The sequence below is a fragment of the Anser brachyrhynchus genome, assembly GCF_964034855.1.
Source record: "Anser brachyrhynchus genome assembly, chromosome: 4".
Classification (NCBI taxonomy): Eukaryota; Metazoa; Chordata; class Aves; order Anseriformes; family Anatidae; genus Anser; species Anser brachyrhynchus.
The window spans coordinates 28,475,170-28,488,826 of record NC_137698.1 but is presented as its reverse complement, the minus strand read 5'-3'; the positions used below and the strand labels follow the sequence as shown (position 1 = coordinate 28,488,826).

Genomic DNA, 13,657 nt, shown 5'->3' with positions numbered 1-13,657 from the left:
ATTGTGAGACATGGAGGACATTGTCTAGGTGACATCCTGAAAAGGATGCATATTATTTCTCCTTTCAGAGTTCCATTGTTCTGTTGGCTACCTGCCTTGTGAAAGCTGGTGCCATGATCCCACAAGTCCTTATCAATTCCTTATATGTGTGCAAATGCAAGCACACTTTCATACATAGTCTTTGCCTACAGAAAAGGTTTGCAAAAGGCTCTATATGAGATGGTAGGAGCTCTTAATCAGCCACATGCCACTTCTTTGGATTTAACTACAGTGCCTGATCAGTGCATCTGAGATGAGTGCATCTCAGTCATTCAGACTAGTTGCCAGTTTTTAAACATTTTTTAAGGCATTTTTTATGACACTTTAGGTGAAGGAAAGGCGCTACCACTGAACTGCAGACAATATATGCTAAGGGAATTGCTACAACTGAGACCACCATCTACTACTTTACACATAACAATACTTTTCAAGTTGGCCTGTATTGCAAGTAGAATAGCAGCAAGTTGGAGAATAGCCCAGCCTCAGATGAAAAAAATCACTTTCGCTGTTTTTGTTTTTCTGCTATGGTATGGATGAATGCCTTAGTAGACTGTTCCAAACCCAAGTATGTAGGAAACGTGGAATTAAATAGAAAAGCTATTAAAAGCAATTAATCCAAACTGAAGTCGGGGTGTGGGAGCACTATTAATGCACATTACTACTTTCTCAACTTTAGAAAAAGGACTTGGTATTTCAGTTAGTACTTCTGATCAATGTGCTTCAGTAATAAAGCAGGCCACCATGAGGGCTGTGAAGAATATGTTTGAAAATAAGTCAATGTTGGAGTCAATTGTTTGTCTAAATATAGAATATTATGAATGGTCCTGCCCTCTCACTTACATGACTGCAACAGAACTGTAGAAGACATGTGGGAAGGACAAAAAAAACAAAGAGCTTTGGTTTTCCTTGTCTCTTAAGAAAAGGTTGCAGAGATATTCAATACAAATTGGACAAGGTAAATCAGATTTGGAAAATATTTAGATTAGCATTTATTTAGATTGTATGAAAGAATGCTGTTCAGTCTCAGAGCTCAAGATTGAAAGAGTGGTTGGATATTAATACAAAACACAAAAACATGTAATAGTTAATTCCAAAATTTCTGTCAGCAGGTAAAAATTCAAACATCTTGATGTAAGCTGACCTTCAGCTTTTAGGAATTTTGGTTAGCATTTCCTCAGTCTGCCTTAAAAATTCATACCCTGTGATTTAGAGCTGAATAAGTAGAAGTATTTTGTTAGTTGATATAAGATGGCATCATGTGCAATTACACAACTACACAACATGGCAAAACAGGAAAAGAGAAGTATCCATAAGAAAAAATCTGAATGAAGGGGATAAATACACAGACTAGGCACATAATTTATTTATTGTTTGTTCATTTATTTTAGCCACCAGAAGAAATCTATTCAGCAGGGGAAGCTCTTTTACTCCACTTTCACACTGATGATACAATCAACAAGAAAGGATTTCATATACGATATAGAAGTATAAAATATCCAGATAGTGTGCGCACGAAAAAATAACATGAACCTCTATGTAAGAGAAGGAGAATGCGGAAAAAAAAGGAATGCACAGTGGAAGAGAAGGAAGGTGTCTTTTTTTTTAAACTGAAGTTATTAGCACAAAATGTTTTATATGAGTTCAGTTGAAATAATGACTTATAAGACCAGAGACTAAAATAAAATTAAAAAACAAAACAACAACAACAAAAAAACCCTGTCCCAGTGGAATAGACAAGATGATGATATGCAGGCTCCATACTCGACACTTCTCTGTGAAGCTGGTGAAAGGACTTTGCATGCTTCCAGGAGAATATGAAAGCTTTTGTTCATAGTTTGACGTTTGTCATAGATGCGTACAGATTCAATCAGTTGTGTTTAGGGGAAGTGACCTGTTCTTCCTTCTGACAATTGTTTGTTGTCCAGGAGAAAAAATAAAGCTCTTTTAGGTCACACACTCAAAATACTCTTCTTATATCTAGTTGCTTTAACTTTGTATCTTGCATACAGTGTGTACAACGACTTGAAAAAAGATATGAAATGGGAAGGTCTTCCTGCATTGTTCTGTATTTTTTACCAATTCATCTACCATATCAGGTTATCAGTTTTGAAACTGGAAAGTCATACTTCTGAAACGTAACTGATCTTCAGAGTATTTTGTTTTACTAGCGACTGAAGTCTGAACTGTTACATTGGTCATCAGTTGCTTGACCAATCACTAGTTGACTGAATTCGAACAATGTAAGAATCTGAAAATGTTAGGTTTACTGGTTAAGTAAGCTATCTCTGATGATGTGCTCTTATTTTGCACTGAACGTAGAATATAGACTGAGATGAAAACCTGTCATGAATCAAAATATGTATCCATGAGAGGCAGAAATAGTATCGTCTGAAACTCCTCCTATTTAATTTGTTTTCAGCAGTACATTTGGAACCACTACTAAGCTTTATTTCGTCGGACCTCTTTATAAATGAGCTAACAGCCTGGTTTAGCTAACCAGAAATGAAGCTGCAGTAGCATCCAAGTGGGAGGTTTCCTAAAGATTCTTTTTTGGGGGAAGAAGAGTATCTGTGATGGTGAAAAAAGCAAAACAAAACAATGGATACAGGATTTGTTTGTTATCAAGAGTGAATTCCTATGGTGCTATTCCATGAACATTTAAAACAAACAAAAACCAAGAAGTTTTAGACTTTTGAGCCAACAGCTTGCAGATCATGAATGTCTCCCTCTGCGTGGCTGCATCTGAAGAAGGAAGGCTTTACTACTCTGGGGGAGGGCAGGTTGCAATGGCAGCACTAGTCCTGTGGAACAACTACTACTATTGCCTTAGAATCCTCGCACATGATCAGACAGATCTTCCTGTACATACACCTCTAATTTGATAAATAATTCGACGACTCAGACGTTTTAGCATATGCTAACAGAAGGATCTTCAAGAGAAAACACCATCTGCAGAATGAGATCATCTGCCTGTAAATACAGTGACTTGCTTTTGATGTAGACATGTTATGTTTAGAACTGAGATACTCTATGTGCTTTAGGCCATACACGGCTTTAGTCATAATGTATATGCATTATGTAAGTATTGTATGAATGAGTGCTCCAGGGGAGCGAGAGGTATTGTGCGGATGAACATTGAGATGTTTCTTTATGTGCCAAGTTCTATCAGGACCCTGTTCGACTGTAGCAACTTTTCTTTAAAGGCTTCATAGACAGATAACAAGGATTTCTAGTTGGCAAGAATCAAGTTAAAAGTATTACGTTTCACTCTACAATAAATATTATTTTGATATCCTTTGATGTAAGTTGCTACTCAGATTAGCTTAGTTTCTGTTACCTTACTATGAACATACATTGGCACTAATAAATCTGATCTTTTTTTATAAGAATAAAACCCAAATCTCTGCATAGTTGTCTTTCACTGCTTTTACACCTGTATTACTGTTTATATATTACCATTTTCATTTCCAAAAAACTTATGTGTATGAAGTCCAAAAACTGAACAATTTCTGTATTTTTATAATGCTGCTCCACTATCCTTTTTTTTTTTTGGTTCATTTTTTTTTTTTCAGGGTGTTTGCACAAGGATTACATTTTATCCAAGTTGTTTTACTACAAAAATTCAGGAAACTTACTGTAGAAGTCAGAAAAGAGTTGCTATAAACTTTGATTACAAAGTTAAAATAAGTTTCTCTAATTGCTTATCCGTTTGTAGATCCCATATTGCTTAAGAGCAGTGAAGGTGAAGGTGTTGTTCTTAATGATCTTGATGACGGATAGACAGTCTGGATCATATCTTCTCATTGGCCTCATGGTGCTTTCAGGTGCTATTAAAAAGGGAGGTATTTTTGAGTTCTAGGAGGTTTCTCCCATTGCAATGAAAATCGCATATTCAGTGAACTCCGTGTTTAATAAAGTATGCCTTATAATTAGCCTAACAATGAGAAAATAATGAAAAAACTATGTACAGTGATTACATTGTGAAAAACTATGCAAGTTTCCCCCAAAATCTTTGCAAACGAGATTTTTTTTTTCAACATAGTATTTAAAGATCTTGCCTGTTGACTAGTCCACAAAACCAGATACAAAATACAGCAGCCTGGAGATCTGCCTTCAGGGCCTATACGTTCAGCGTGTTTAATGGCAATGCTCCCAGTAGGGTGAGGATGGTACTTATTTTAATTCCTGTTTGCCACAGCCTTTCTTGACCATGGGCAAACTGCTGGATCTGAATTAATTTTCCTGTAACTTGACATAAAGATTTCTTCTCAGCTCTGTAAAGAGCTCCTGATATGTGCAAATTATTATTCTTTAATGTTATTAAAATCAGAATAAAGTGTCAAGTTGATGGAATATGCTGTCAGATGGACCTGTTTGTCTGACTGGCTCTTGAAGAATTTAAATTTGTGGTCAATATCATGCTCAGATAAGAAGAAAGATATGTTTGTGAAAGGCTATTCTTCCATCTTTAGGAAAAAGAAAACCAAATCATTGATGAAAGTCAATTAAAATGACTATCTTCCATAAGAGCTGAGGGTCCAGCTGCAGTGAATAAAGTGTATATACACAGCAGATATTCTGTTCTTTGCTGGCCATTTGTTATAATCTGCAACATATTTGAGTACTCTTACCTTGTGAAACATGTGAATCAGCAAACTGAACTAAGCATTGGTGAAAGCTAGGTCAGATCTTTAACGTGGTAAGGCAGCATTGCTTTTTCATTTAAATCAGCTTGCTTTTGAACCACTGTGAAAAATTAGAATAATTGGCTGGAAGCTTTATTCACTTGGGGGATCAGGGGATCAGTCCTGCAATTTTGCTATGATGCCAGGAGTGCAAGTGGCACACTTTTTTTTTTTTTTTTTTTTTTTAATAATACAGGAAGTTGTTGTTGACCTCACAGGTTGTATGCCGTGGTAAATGCAGCTGCGTGGTGCACCATCGTAGAGCATGGTCACTGCTCAGGCACACTGGAACTTTCTCTTGTAATGAAATGGTTCTGTTCTGGTAGAATTTACAGATCTCAGAGTTGGTTGAGAACCTGGTATGGATATGTAATTCCAGGAAAATCTTCCATCTTAAAGTAGAACAGACCGGAAGGGAATTTTCCTTCGATTTCAGGTCTTAAATTGGGCTCAAATGAGTATCAAGATATAATGGGTTTTATTACAATAACATACGTGACTATACAGATTGGCACAACTTTATTTAAAGACTTGCTCCGTGTTATTTTGTTTTAATTATTATTTGATATTTATTATTTTTATGAATCAATTATTAATTGATTAATAGAATAAATAAAAGTGGGAAAAAAAAGAGGAGCAAGGACAAACAAAATGCTCAGAGAAGGAAAACAACAACACCACAGATACAAATATGTTACATTACCAAAAAAAAAAAAAAGGGCAGAAAAAAATAGATATAATCTCCAGAACCAACACTGTTGCTAATATATATATTTTTTTCAATGTGTCTTTCATAGTCATTAAAAATGCTTTATGCTGTATTGCTTTCACTTACCTGAAGGAAGAGTTAGATGAACAATTGGATTGGTCAGTGTATTTTTTGACCAGGGAACCGCTGACAACCTAAAAAACAAAAATGAAGGAAAACACATTTTGCAATTTTTTTCTTATTAGAAAATGTTTTGGTTATTTGTTCTGAGTTCACAAAGGAAACAAGCTGTAGCAGTCGAAAAAATATTTAGAGCACTGCGATATTAGGTGAACAGTGAAAGGGGAAACACTAGCCAGGCTTAGGTCTCTCTGTCTTTATCCCGCCTCCACAACTGCTTCCTCTCATGTTTTCTCCTTGCCTTGTAGATGGTCTTGTAACATATCAAATTCCAATCAAATCCAAGATGAAGCGATATACATATAAACAAGATTTTTTTTTTCTCCAGTGACCTTCAGACATAGTTATTCTTCCTGTAGTGCTAGGACTGTTAGAATTATTGACTTCACATAATGTTGGATGGAGTTTGCCATGCGATGGCAACTTCTGAAATACAATACTAATGATCATTAGGAATTAGTCTTCTCTTAGAACGTGATCCATGGCTTTTCTCTTCCAGCATGATAGTGCTAGACTTGGTTCTTTGTAGCCACGTTTCAGGTAAACGGCAACACAGTGAAATTGAATGGAGGGAAATTACAATGGACAAGGAAGAAGGAAAAGGAGAGTTTGGCTCTCAAACAGCATGTGATTCCCACAGAGAAGAGTGAAATTGTTTAGGGCACATGATGTGTTATGTGTAGGAGTAAAAGAATGAATTTGAACAATACAATATTTAAGCTGAGTGGAGAGGAGAGGAGACCTATCCAATGTTTGAGCTGGAATAGTTTGCCAGGGCTAATAGTCCCACCTCATAAATATTAAAAGCTTTTTTTGTACTGAATATTGCTTAATGGAGCAAGAGCAATATGCAAAGGGGCATTTCAATTACGAAAGTCCACAACAAAGTCTGTGCAAAAGATTTGCTAATAGATCACTGAATTTAAAAGTAATGATGATAGACTTTTCTAATTAAAAGAATTGAAGCAGATGACGACAAAAGCAGTTCTATTACAATAGATAGAAAACAGTAACAGTCCACATCTACAAGCTGTGGACACCTCTTGCCAAATTTCAAATATAGAGTCTTATTACACAGCTGTTGCTGAAAGTTGCTGAACAGCCTTTATTAAGCTGATATTCTAAAGATCTGTGTGCATGGTTAAAAGCTGATTTCTTTGAGATATCTTAGGATATTAATATGCTTGCCTTTTTTATGTTGTTATCTCTTTGCATGATCATAATACAAACAATTTTCATTGGTAAAATCCATATCCTTGGCTATGCTAAGAGGACCATACTGACATGAGAGTATTACCTATTGAAGTAATTAGTTACTTAAAAATTCTCATTGTTAAGATGTTAACAAAGGCAATGATTTAGCGAGGATACTGAATAAAGGATTTGGGGGATATTTGTAGATATTCATAGTAGTATGCCAATTTTTGACATTTCAGTGTGAATCTTCCTATAGAGTGCTGCATCATTGGGACAATATTTTTTTTTAAATGTGCATTTTAGGAAAAAAAATAATAAATCATGGATTTTCTTGTCAGTTTTAGCATAAAACATTTTAGTATTATTCAGAGTTTACAACTGTTCAAAGAATGGGCTGTTCAGTTACATTGTTGAAAGGATTTTTTTTTTAAAATGCTATAAATGAGGATCTTAACATTAGGGAAATTTACCGAGTGTTAAATGAACTTAGTGTGTGGTGAATTACCGTAAGAGGCCTTATTATGATGGGGGTTGGAGGGAGATAGGGAGGGGCAACTCTCATGTCATTTACAGAAAATCTGGCTCATAAATCTTATGTATCTCAAAGGACATGTTTGTGTTATGTTTATGTATAGGCACAAGGAAAGTATTGCTGAGAAGGTTTCAGAATATTTTTATCCTCCTGTGAAAAATGTAGCTTAACTCAATGAAATTTTTGAGTTGAATGGTACAGATTAAATGTTATAAAGTATTAAATACTTTTACCTAGTCAAAATTCAAATGTCCATTAATAATATACTGTTCTCCAGTTTGACTTTTTTTTTCCACAGCAGTTTTACCTTAAATGATATTTTAAAATTATTGATACCTGTCTTGTAGTAATTTTATTTGTAAGTTTACTGTGGCATCCCTCTGCTTGCACATAACTAGTAATAGGACAAGAGAAAATGGATTCAAGTTGCACCAGGGGAGGTTCAGGTTGGAAATTACAAGAAGTTTCTTCTCAGAAAAAATGGTTAGGCATTGGAATAGATAGGTTGCTTAGGAAGGTGGTGGAGTCACCATCCCTTGGGGGGGTTTAAGGAAAGGTTGTAATTAGGTTGTAATTAGAGACATGGTTTAGGGGGTAGGGGGACAGTTGGACTAGATGATCTTGGTGGTCTTTTCCAATCTTAATGATTTTATGATTGCATCTACATTTTGCTAATTTTGTTGTCTGTAGAATCTTGAACTTAAATATTGCAAAATTTTCAAAACCACCAATGTTTCACATTTGAGGACAGTTTGCTAACTTTAATTTAGTGAAACAGATGGTGAAGACTTCAAAGGTATATACGCTATCAGCCAGTAAACAATCTGGTGTCAAGCTACAAAACAGTAAATACATACTACATTGGTTAGTGCTATAGGTGACCATTTACTCAAGCTAACAGGAAGAGAGAAGAGAACACTGAAATACTGTAGAGTATTTATAAAGAGTGTTTTTCTATAAAAAAAATCCCAGACTATCCTCAGCTAGACCATGAGTGAATGCCACTAAAGAGATCTAGGTAAAAATAAAACCGTTAATAACAGAGTAAGAATAAAGTTCTGTGCTGTGCCTGGTGGATCCTGTGGTCTTCACCATGACCATCATGGCTACAGGGTATAGGGATGGGAACAAAAGGATAATGAGACAGGTATACTATGGCAGGCACCTGCAATGGTCTCTAGGAGCCTGAACATCATGGCGCCAGACTGGCAGAAAGAGAACCTTGGATGAATAACACGCATCCAGCCATTCAGGCACAATTTCCTCAATGCCTTGTCTTTAATGGTCCTCGGCAATCTCTGCATATGCTTTTTTTTTTTTTTTCCCCCAAGGAACTTCGATTGCTTGGTGTATTTGATGGGCATCCATGAAAACAATAAAGAAAATATCAAAAAATGTAAATTGGATTAAGCTTATGCTTACTTTATGCTGAGGACTACTAAACTGAAGTTGACTGGTAACAGAGATTTGTCAGAAGTAACATTATAAAGGTGAAATTGCCTCTCTTCCTTTTCTTGAGTACAGCGTATTTTCCATCAGCTATGGAAAGCCACATATTCACTGCTTTTAGCCACAATGCAAAAATAAATGACCTTGCAAGAGCAAGTTGTAGAAAAACAGGTTTTGACATGCTAACCTCCCACTGTCAAAAATTGAGTTGTGATGGATCTTTATAAGGAACTTCTGAGTTTGACAATATCTAAATAGGTTTTTAAACCATGTAGAACCACTGTGGGAGTAAAGCAATATAGAAAGGTTGTGATTAAATATGGAGGTGTTATTGCTTCTGCAAGACAACAGGAAACCTTTTTTTTTTTTTTTTTTTTAAATTTTGGTCTTGATATTAATGGCTATAGGATTGCAGAAAATATCCCAAATGTGTCCTTTAAAATCCCTTCTTTGGGTGAAGCTCTTGAATGTAGAACAGCTGTTTGCATCTTAAGTGAGATGGAACATTTCAAGTGAAAAAGTAATCCCTGGAAATTGTGTTCAAATGAAAAATGTACACTAGTGCCAACACTCGGTGCTTGATGTCTATCCAAAAAGGAGGGCTATGGCTGTCTGTTATGGCACTTCATTAAATACTTTGTTCTGATACCTGTCACCTGAGGAATACTTCAGAATTTGTTGTTTGGTTCCCTACTTCGTTTATTCAAATATATAAGAAAAATAGTGAAAACCAAATGTGAGTTTGTAGCAAAATTTATTGTCCAATAAGATCAGGATTGCATAATGAAACAGATCCCTGGCACAAATAATTAAATTCTGGAAGAGGTCTACAGTTGCCCCAGACAATATTCAGATCTTGCTTGCTTTCTGTTTTGTCATGTTTCTTCGTTGAATTAAATCTCCACCCAGAAAATCATTTATCCTGACAATTTTTGAACTTGGTTTCATCTTTCCCACTGTAAATTTGTTTTGAGTGAAACAATCTCTTCTAAACTGTTGAAATTAACTGATCTTAAGTAGACATGAGGAATTGAGAGACTCTGTTTATACTCTTTTATGCTCAATTTTAGTGAGTAACGTGGCATGGCTTTTGGTATTGTTTCTTTTGATTATTCCCTTATGGAGTCTGAAAAAAATTGTGAGTGCTTTGAAGAGGGTATTTTGGAACAGATACAGTGAATAAGCTTATGTTTTATGCTGGTGAGCCTACTTCTCTTATTTCATTAATGTGTAGAAATTCCCATTCTATTCCTGCATGTCTCAAATATATTTCAGCACAAAGGTACCTCACCAAGTAGTATATCATTTTCTAGCATGCAAACACAGCAGTGCATGTTGCAAACAAGCAATCCCATTATCTTGATTGTAGAATAAAGGCTCAAACAGATGATTTGAAGATGCTAGACTGCTATGGTATGATCTGCCTCAGTATTCTTTAAATTATGTCTTGCTCATTTTCATCATGCCCTGCACTGAAGCTCAAGGCTAACTTGATTTTTTTTTTTTCTTAAAGATGCAGGAAGACAATTTTACCAGACCTTTCAGCTCAAGAACTAAGATTTGTTTATCTTTGGATCATAACACAAAACCTGTCTACTTAACTTGACTTTTTCTAATAGTTGATATTATCAAGGAACAGAAATGTTCTTTTGGGGAAATATCATTTTAGCATTTAAAATAAAACATTAGGTGATATCAACTGCTATTTTAAATCCACTTATAGGTAATGGATATGCAACATATATGTATATATATAAGTACTTATACATTTAGACACGTTGAACAAATGCAACATGTTGAAAACATCACTGTTCCGGGTGAAATGTAATGGGTAATTTAAGCTGGATAAAGTGATGTTAACATAATTAGATGCACACTTGCAATGTTCACTTGTGCCTACCACAGTTTTTTTTTTTTTTTTTTTCTAATGAAAGAATATTTTTCTGGAACAACTTTGGACTTTGTACAGTTGTTTACTTTGATTCTGAGAACTCTTTCATGCTTTTGCCAAAGTACAAACTGTGTTTTGAACACGTAGTTTTTTCACTTTCTCTACTGAGTTCTGCTTTCATGCTCTTTGGACAGGAGTTTCTGCCTCTGGACTAGCAACAGGAAGCGGGTATATATTGAACAGTAACCATTCAAAATTAACTACGAGAGTGAGAGAAATCTAGCAGTTACAGAACAAAATGAAAAGAATAGTCTGAAAAGAAAAAAAGAAAAGTCTGAAAAGAATAGCATCCATGCTGGACGACTGATGAAGTCACGTCATGAGAACTAACTATAATTCAGCACCAAATGGGTGTTTCAGGGAAACTGGAGATGGTTGTTGTGGCTAAGCACTCCACAAAAGCTGCAGTGATGTTTATAGAGGGAAAAGTTTCACTGACGTTTCTTCAAATGTCAGGAATGCTGTTCTTTTCCTTATGTTTCAGATGAGATGGTCATAGTATATCACATTTCTCTGACTACTTTTGGCTTACAGGGGTGGGTGAATGGCAAAGCCTGCCAGATTTAAAACAAGCTTTATCATCGCATATTTAGTTCATTGTTGTTCTGTACAGAATAGGTTTAGTTCTTTCTACTTCATTTTATGAAGCCCACAGAATACTGCACTCTTCTCATGGTCTGTGCCAGGACCATGTGTCATTCATTTGGGAGCACATGGTCGACATGGGTAAGCTTTAGTCTGATTTATAGAGCTGATGATTGCTATTAATAAGCACGGTATTTCTACAGTAACTTTACTGCTATATACCATAGCTGGGTTGAATGGTCATATGCACAGTCGATCTGTTTTTCCAGAATCTGTTTTTCATCCTGCAAGCCTATCCAAAATGTATGTAATATGACAACAAAAACAAAATATCAATCCACCAACCCTCAAAAAAAAAAAAAAGATATTATTAAAACATTAATTAAAAGTGGGAAACAATTATTCTGTCATGAAAAGTCATTGTTACTTCAAATAACTTGTTACTGTGTGCTGCAAAAATGCAAATAACAAAAACACAACATTTTTTGCTTAAATATTGTTAGCTCGTACTTCATTATGTGATGGAATTTACCCACATATCATGTGGAAATTTGATTTTTTTTATTTTTGGCCATTCCTTCAAAGAACAAATCTTATCTGAAAATAGAAAGACACACAAGTGGAAAAATGCAACATTGGGATGTCTGTGATCGTAAGAAGTAGAACAATAACTTCCATGGGCTTCCCATATTTGTCATATCTATCATAAAAGAAACAAACAGTAGGAAATTTTCCTTTGGAATTTACTTGAAAAATACCTAACAAGAAACTGCTTTATGTGCTTTCTTACTACTCCATGTTGTCTTCAAACTGCTAGCAGAGGGAAAAATAAGTATTTTTGTATGTATTCAGAGAAATCTAAACGAATAAGTAGTTGTATTTACAAACAAAGTTCAGGAATATTCCCCTTGATTTCCTATTTCTAAATCTATCATTTCATTTTTTTATTTTCCTCAAAACATAGGTTATCCATTAGTATCATCAGAAACCAAATTTTAAATATTTTTCTTAATAGCAGTCAGTCCATCTTTTCTCCAAATTTACTTAAACTCAGTTTTCAAGGTATATGGATATTTATATGTTTATATATATCTATAAAGAGTCTTTTCTAATCCAAATTTGGAGAACATTATGATTTAGTAACTTACTTTTTCTCCTGCCATATTTGTCTACTTTGAAGATTTATTACTATTATTCCTTTTATTCTTAAAATTGCACTTCATTTGTACTGCAAAAGTCCCTTCTGTTTTTCTCATTTCCTCTAAATTCAAAGATAGTCCATATTTCTTAGAACTCTAGTTCCTTATTTATCTGCCTGTCAATCATTGTGTCTCTTGGGACCACTAGGAAATTGGTTCTTTTTAGTTCTCTGTACAGCTGAAGTAATGAAGTTTTGCACTGGGGTTGTGCAGGTCATAATGTGACCTTTGCAGTTTATCACCCAACATCCTTCCAGAATTAAAAGACTTCACCACTATTTATCTACTTATTTTTAACACCCAGATCAAAGCTGATATAACACATTTCTGAAATTTAGACTAATCTTTAAGTACTAAAGGAAAAAGATGGCAAGTCATTTATAGGAAGCACATACAAATACATGAGTAGACTCAAAGTGAAATATATTCTTAACCAAGACAAAAATCTTCTTTCTTTTGTTTATAGGACCTCTTCACCTCCTCTGATTCAGTTACAATTCCTCAAATGAGTGTTTAAATGAGTGCTGTTTGCTACATGTTGACAATGTGCTTAAGTGGTCTTGAGGCAACAGGTACATAGAAGAGTAAGACTGAGTTGGAAAGTGTTAAAATTCCACCATCACTAACGGGGGAGTGAGAAGTGTCATTACACAGTTGCAGTGGGTTGGACTTTCTTGTTCAAATGTCCGCTTTGTTTATTGGCTGTCCTTCTATAGTTATTTCTTTGAAGCTAGTCAGAGTGGTGCCAGCGTTATGCTGGATGCAAGAATTGATTGGGGTTGATCCAGCCTTGAACTCACTTTCTCTTACTGCGCTGGTGTGGGACCATATAAAGCTGAAAGTGAAGAGAGACTTCAAATGATTTGGTTGCTGAGCATTGTCATGCTTTCTTACTGCCTCCCTGCATTTGGCATGTGAAATCATCTATTCCTATACTATAGACATGGTTGAGTCTCAGCAATGTGTTAGCACCTACAGTGATGCATTTTGAGGAAAGGAAGTGAAAGTCATCTCCCAGTGACAGAAGAGATTGAAGTGGCTGTACTGTAAGGACCCAAACGGTTTCATTCTCATGAATGAAAACTGAAGAAGATTGTGTCCATCTTTTGTCTGGGTTAGAAGCTGAGTGGC

At 35.3% G+C, this 13,657-nt stretch overlaps 1 protein-coding gene across 15 annotated transcripts in view; it reads left to right on the top strand.

Moving 5' to 3' along the window:
* TLL1 (tolloid like 1) overlaps nucleotides 1-11,014 on the top strand; it is a 160,973-nt gene extending 149,959 nt beyond the window's left edge. For all 15 annotated transcript variants that reach the window (XM_080591748.1, XM_080591737.1, XM_080591741.1 and 12 more), the window contains one exon: nucleotides 1,428-11,014. In XM_080591748.1, coding sequence (XP_080447874.1) covers nucleotides 1,428-1,562 — 135 coding nt within the window. In that variant the 3' untranslated portion in view covers nucleotides 1,563-11,014. The remainder of the gene's footprint in view (nucleotides 1-1,427) is intronic.
* The last annotated feature ends 2,643 nt before the right edge of the window (nucleotides 11,015-13,657 follow it).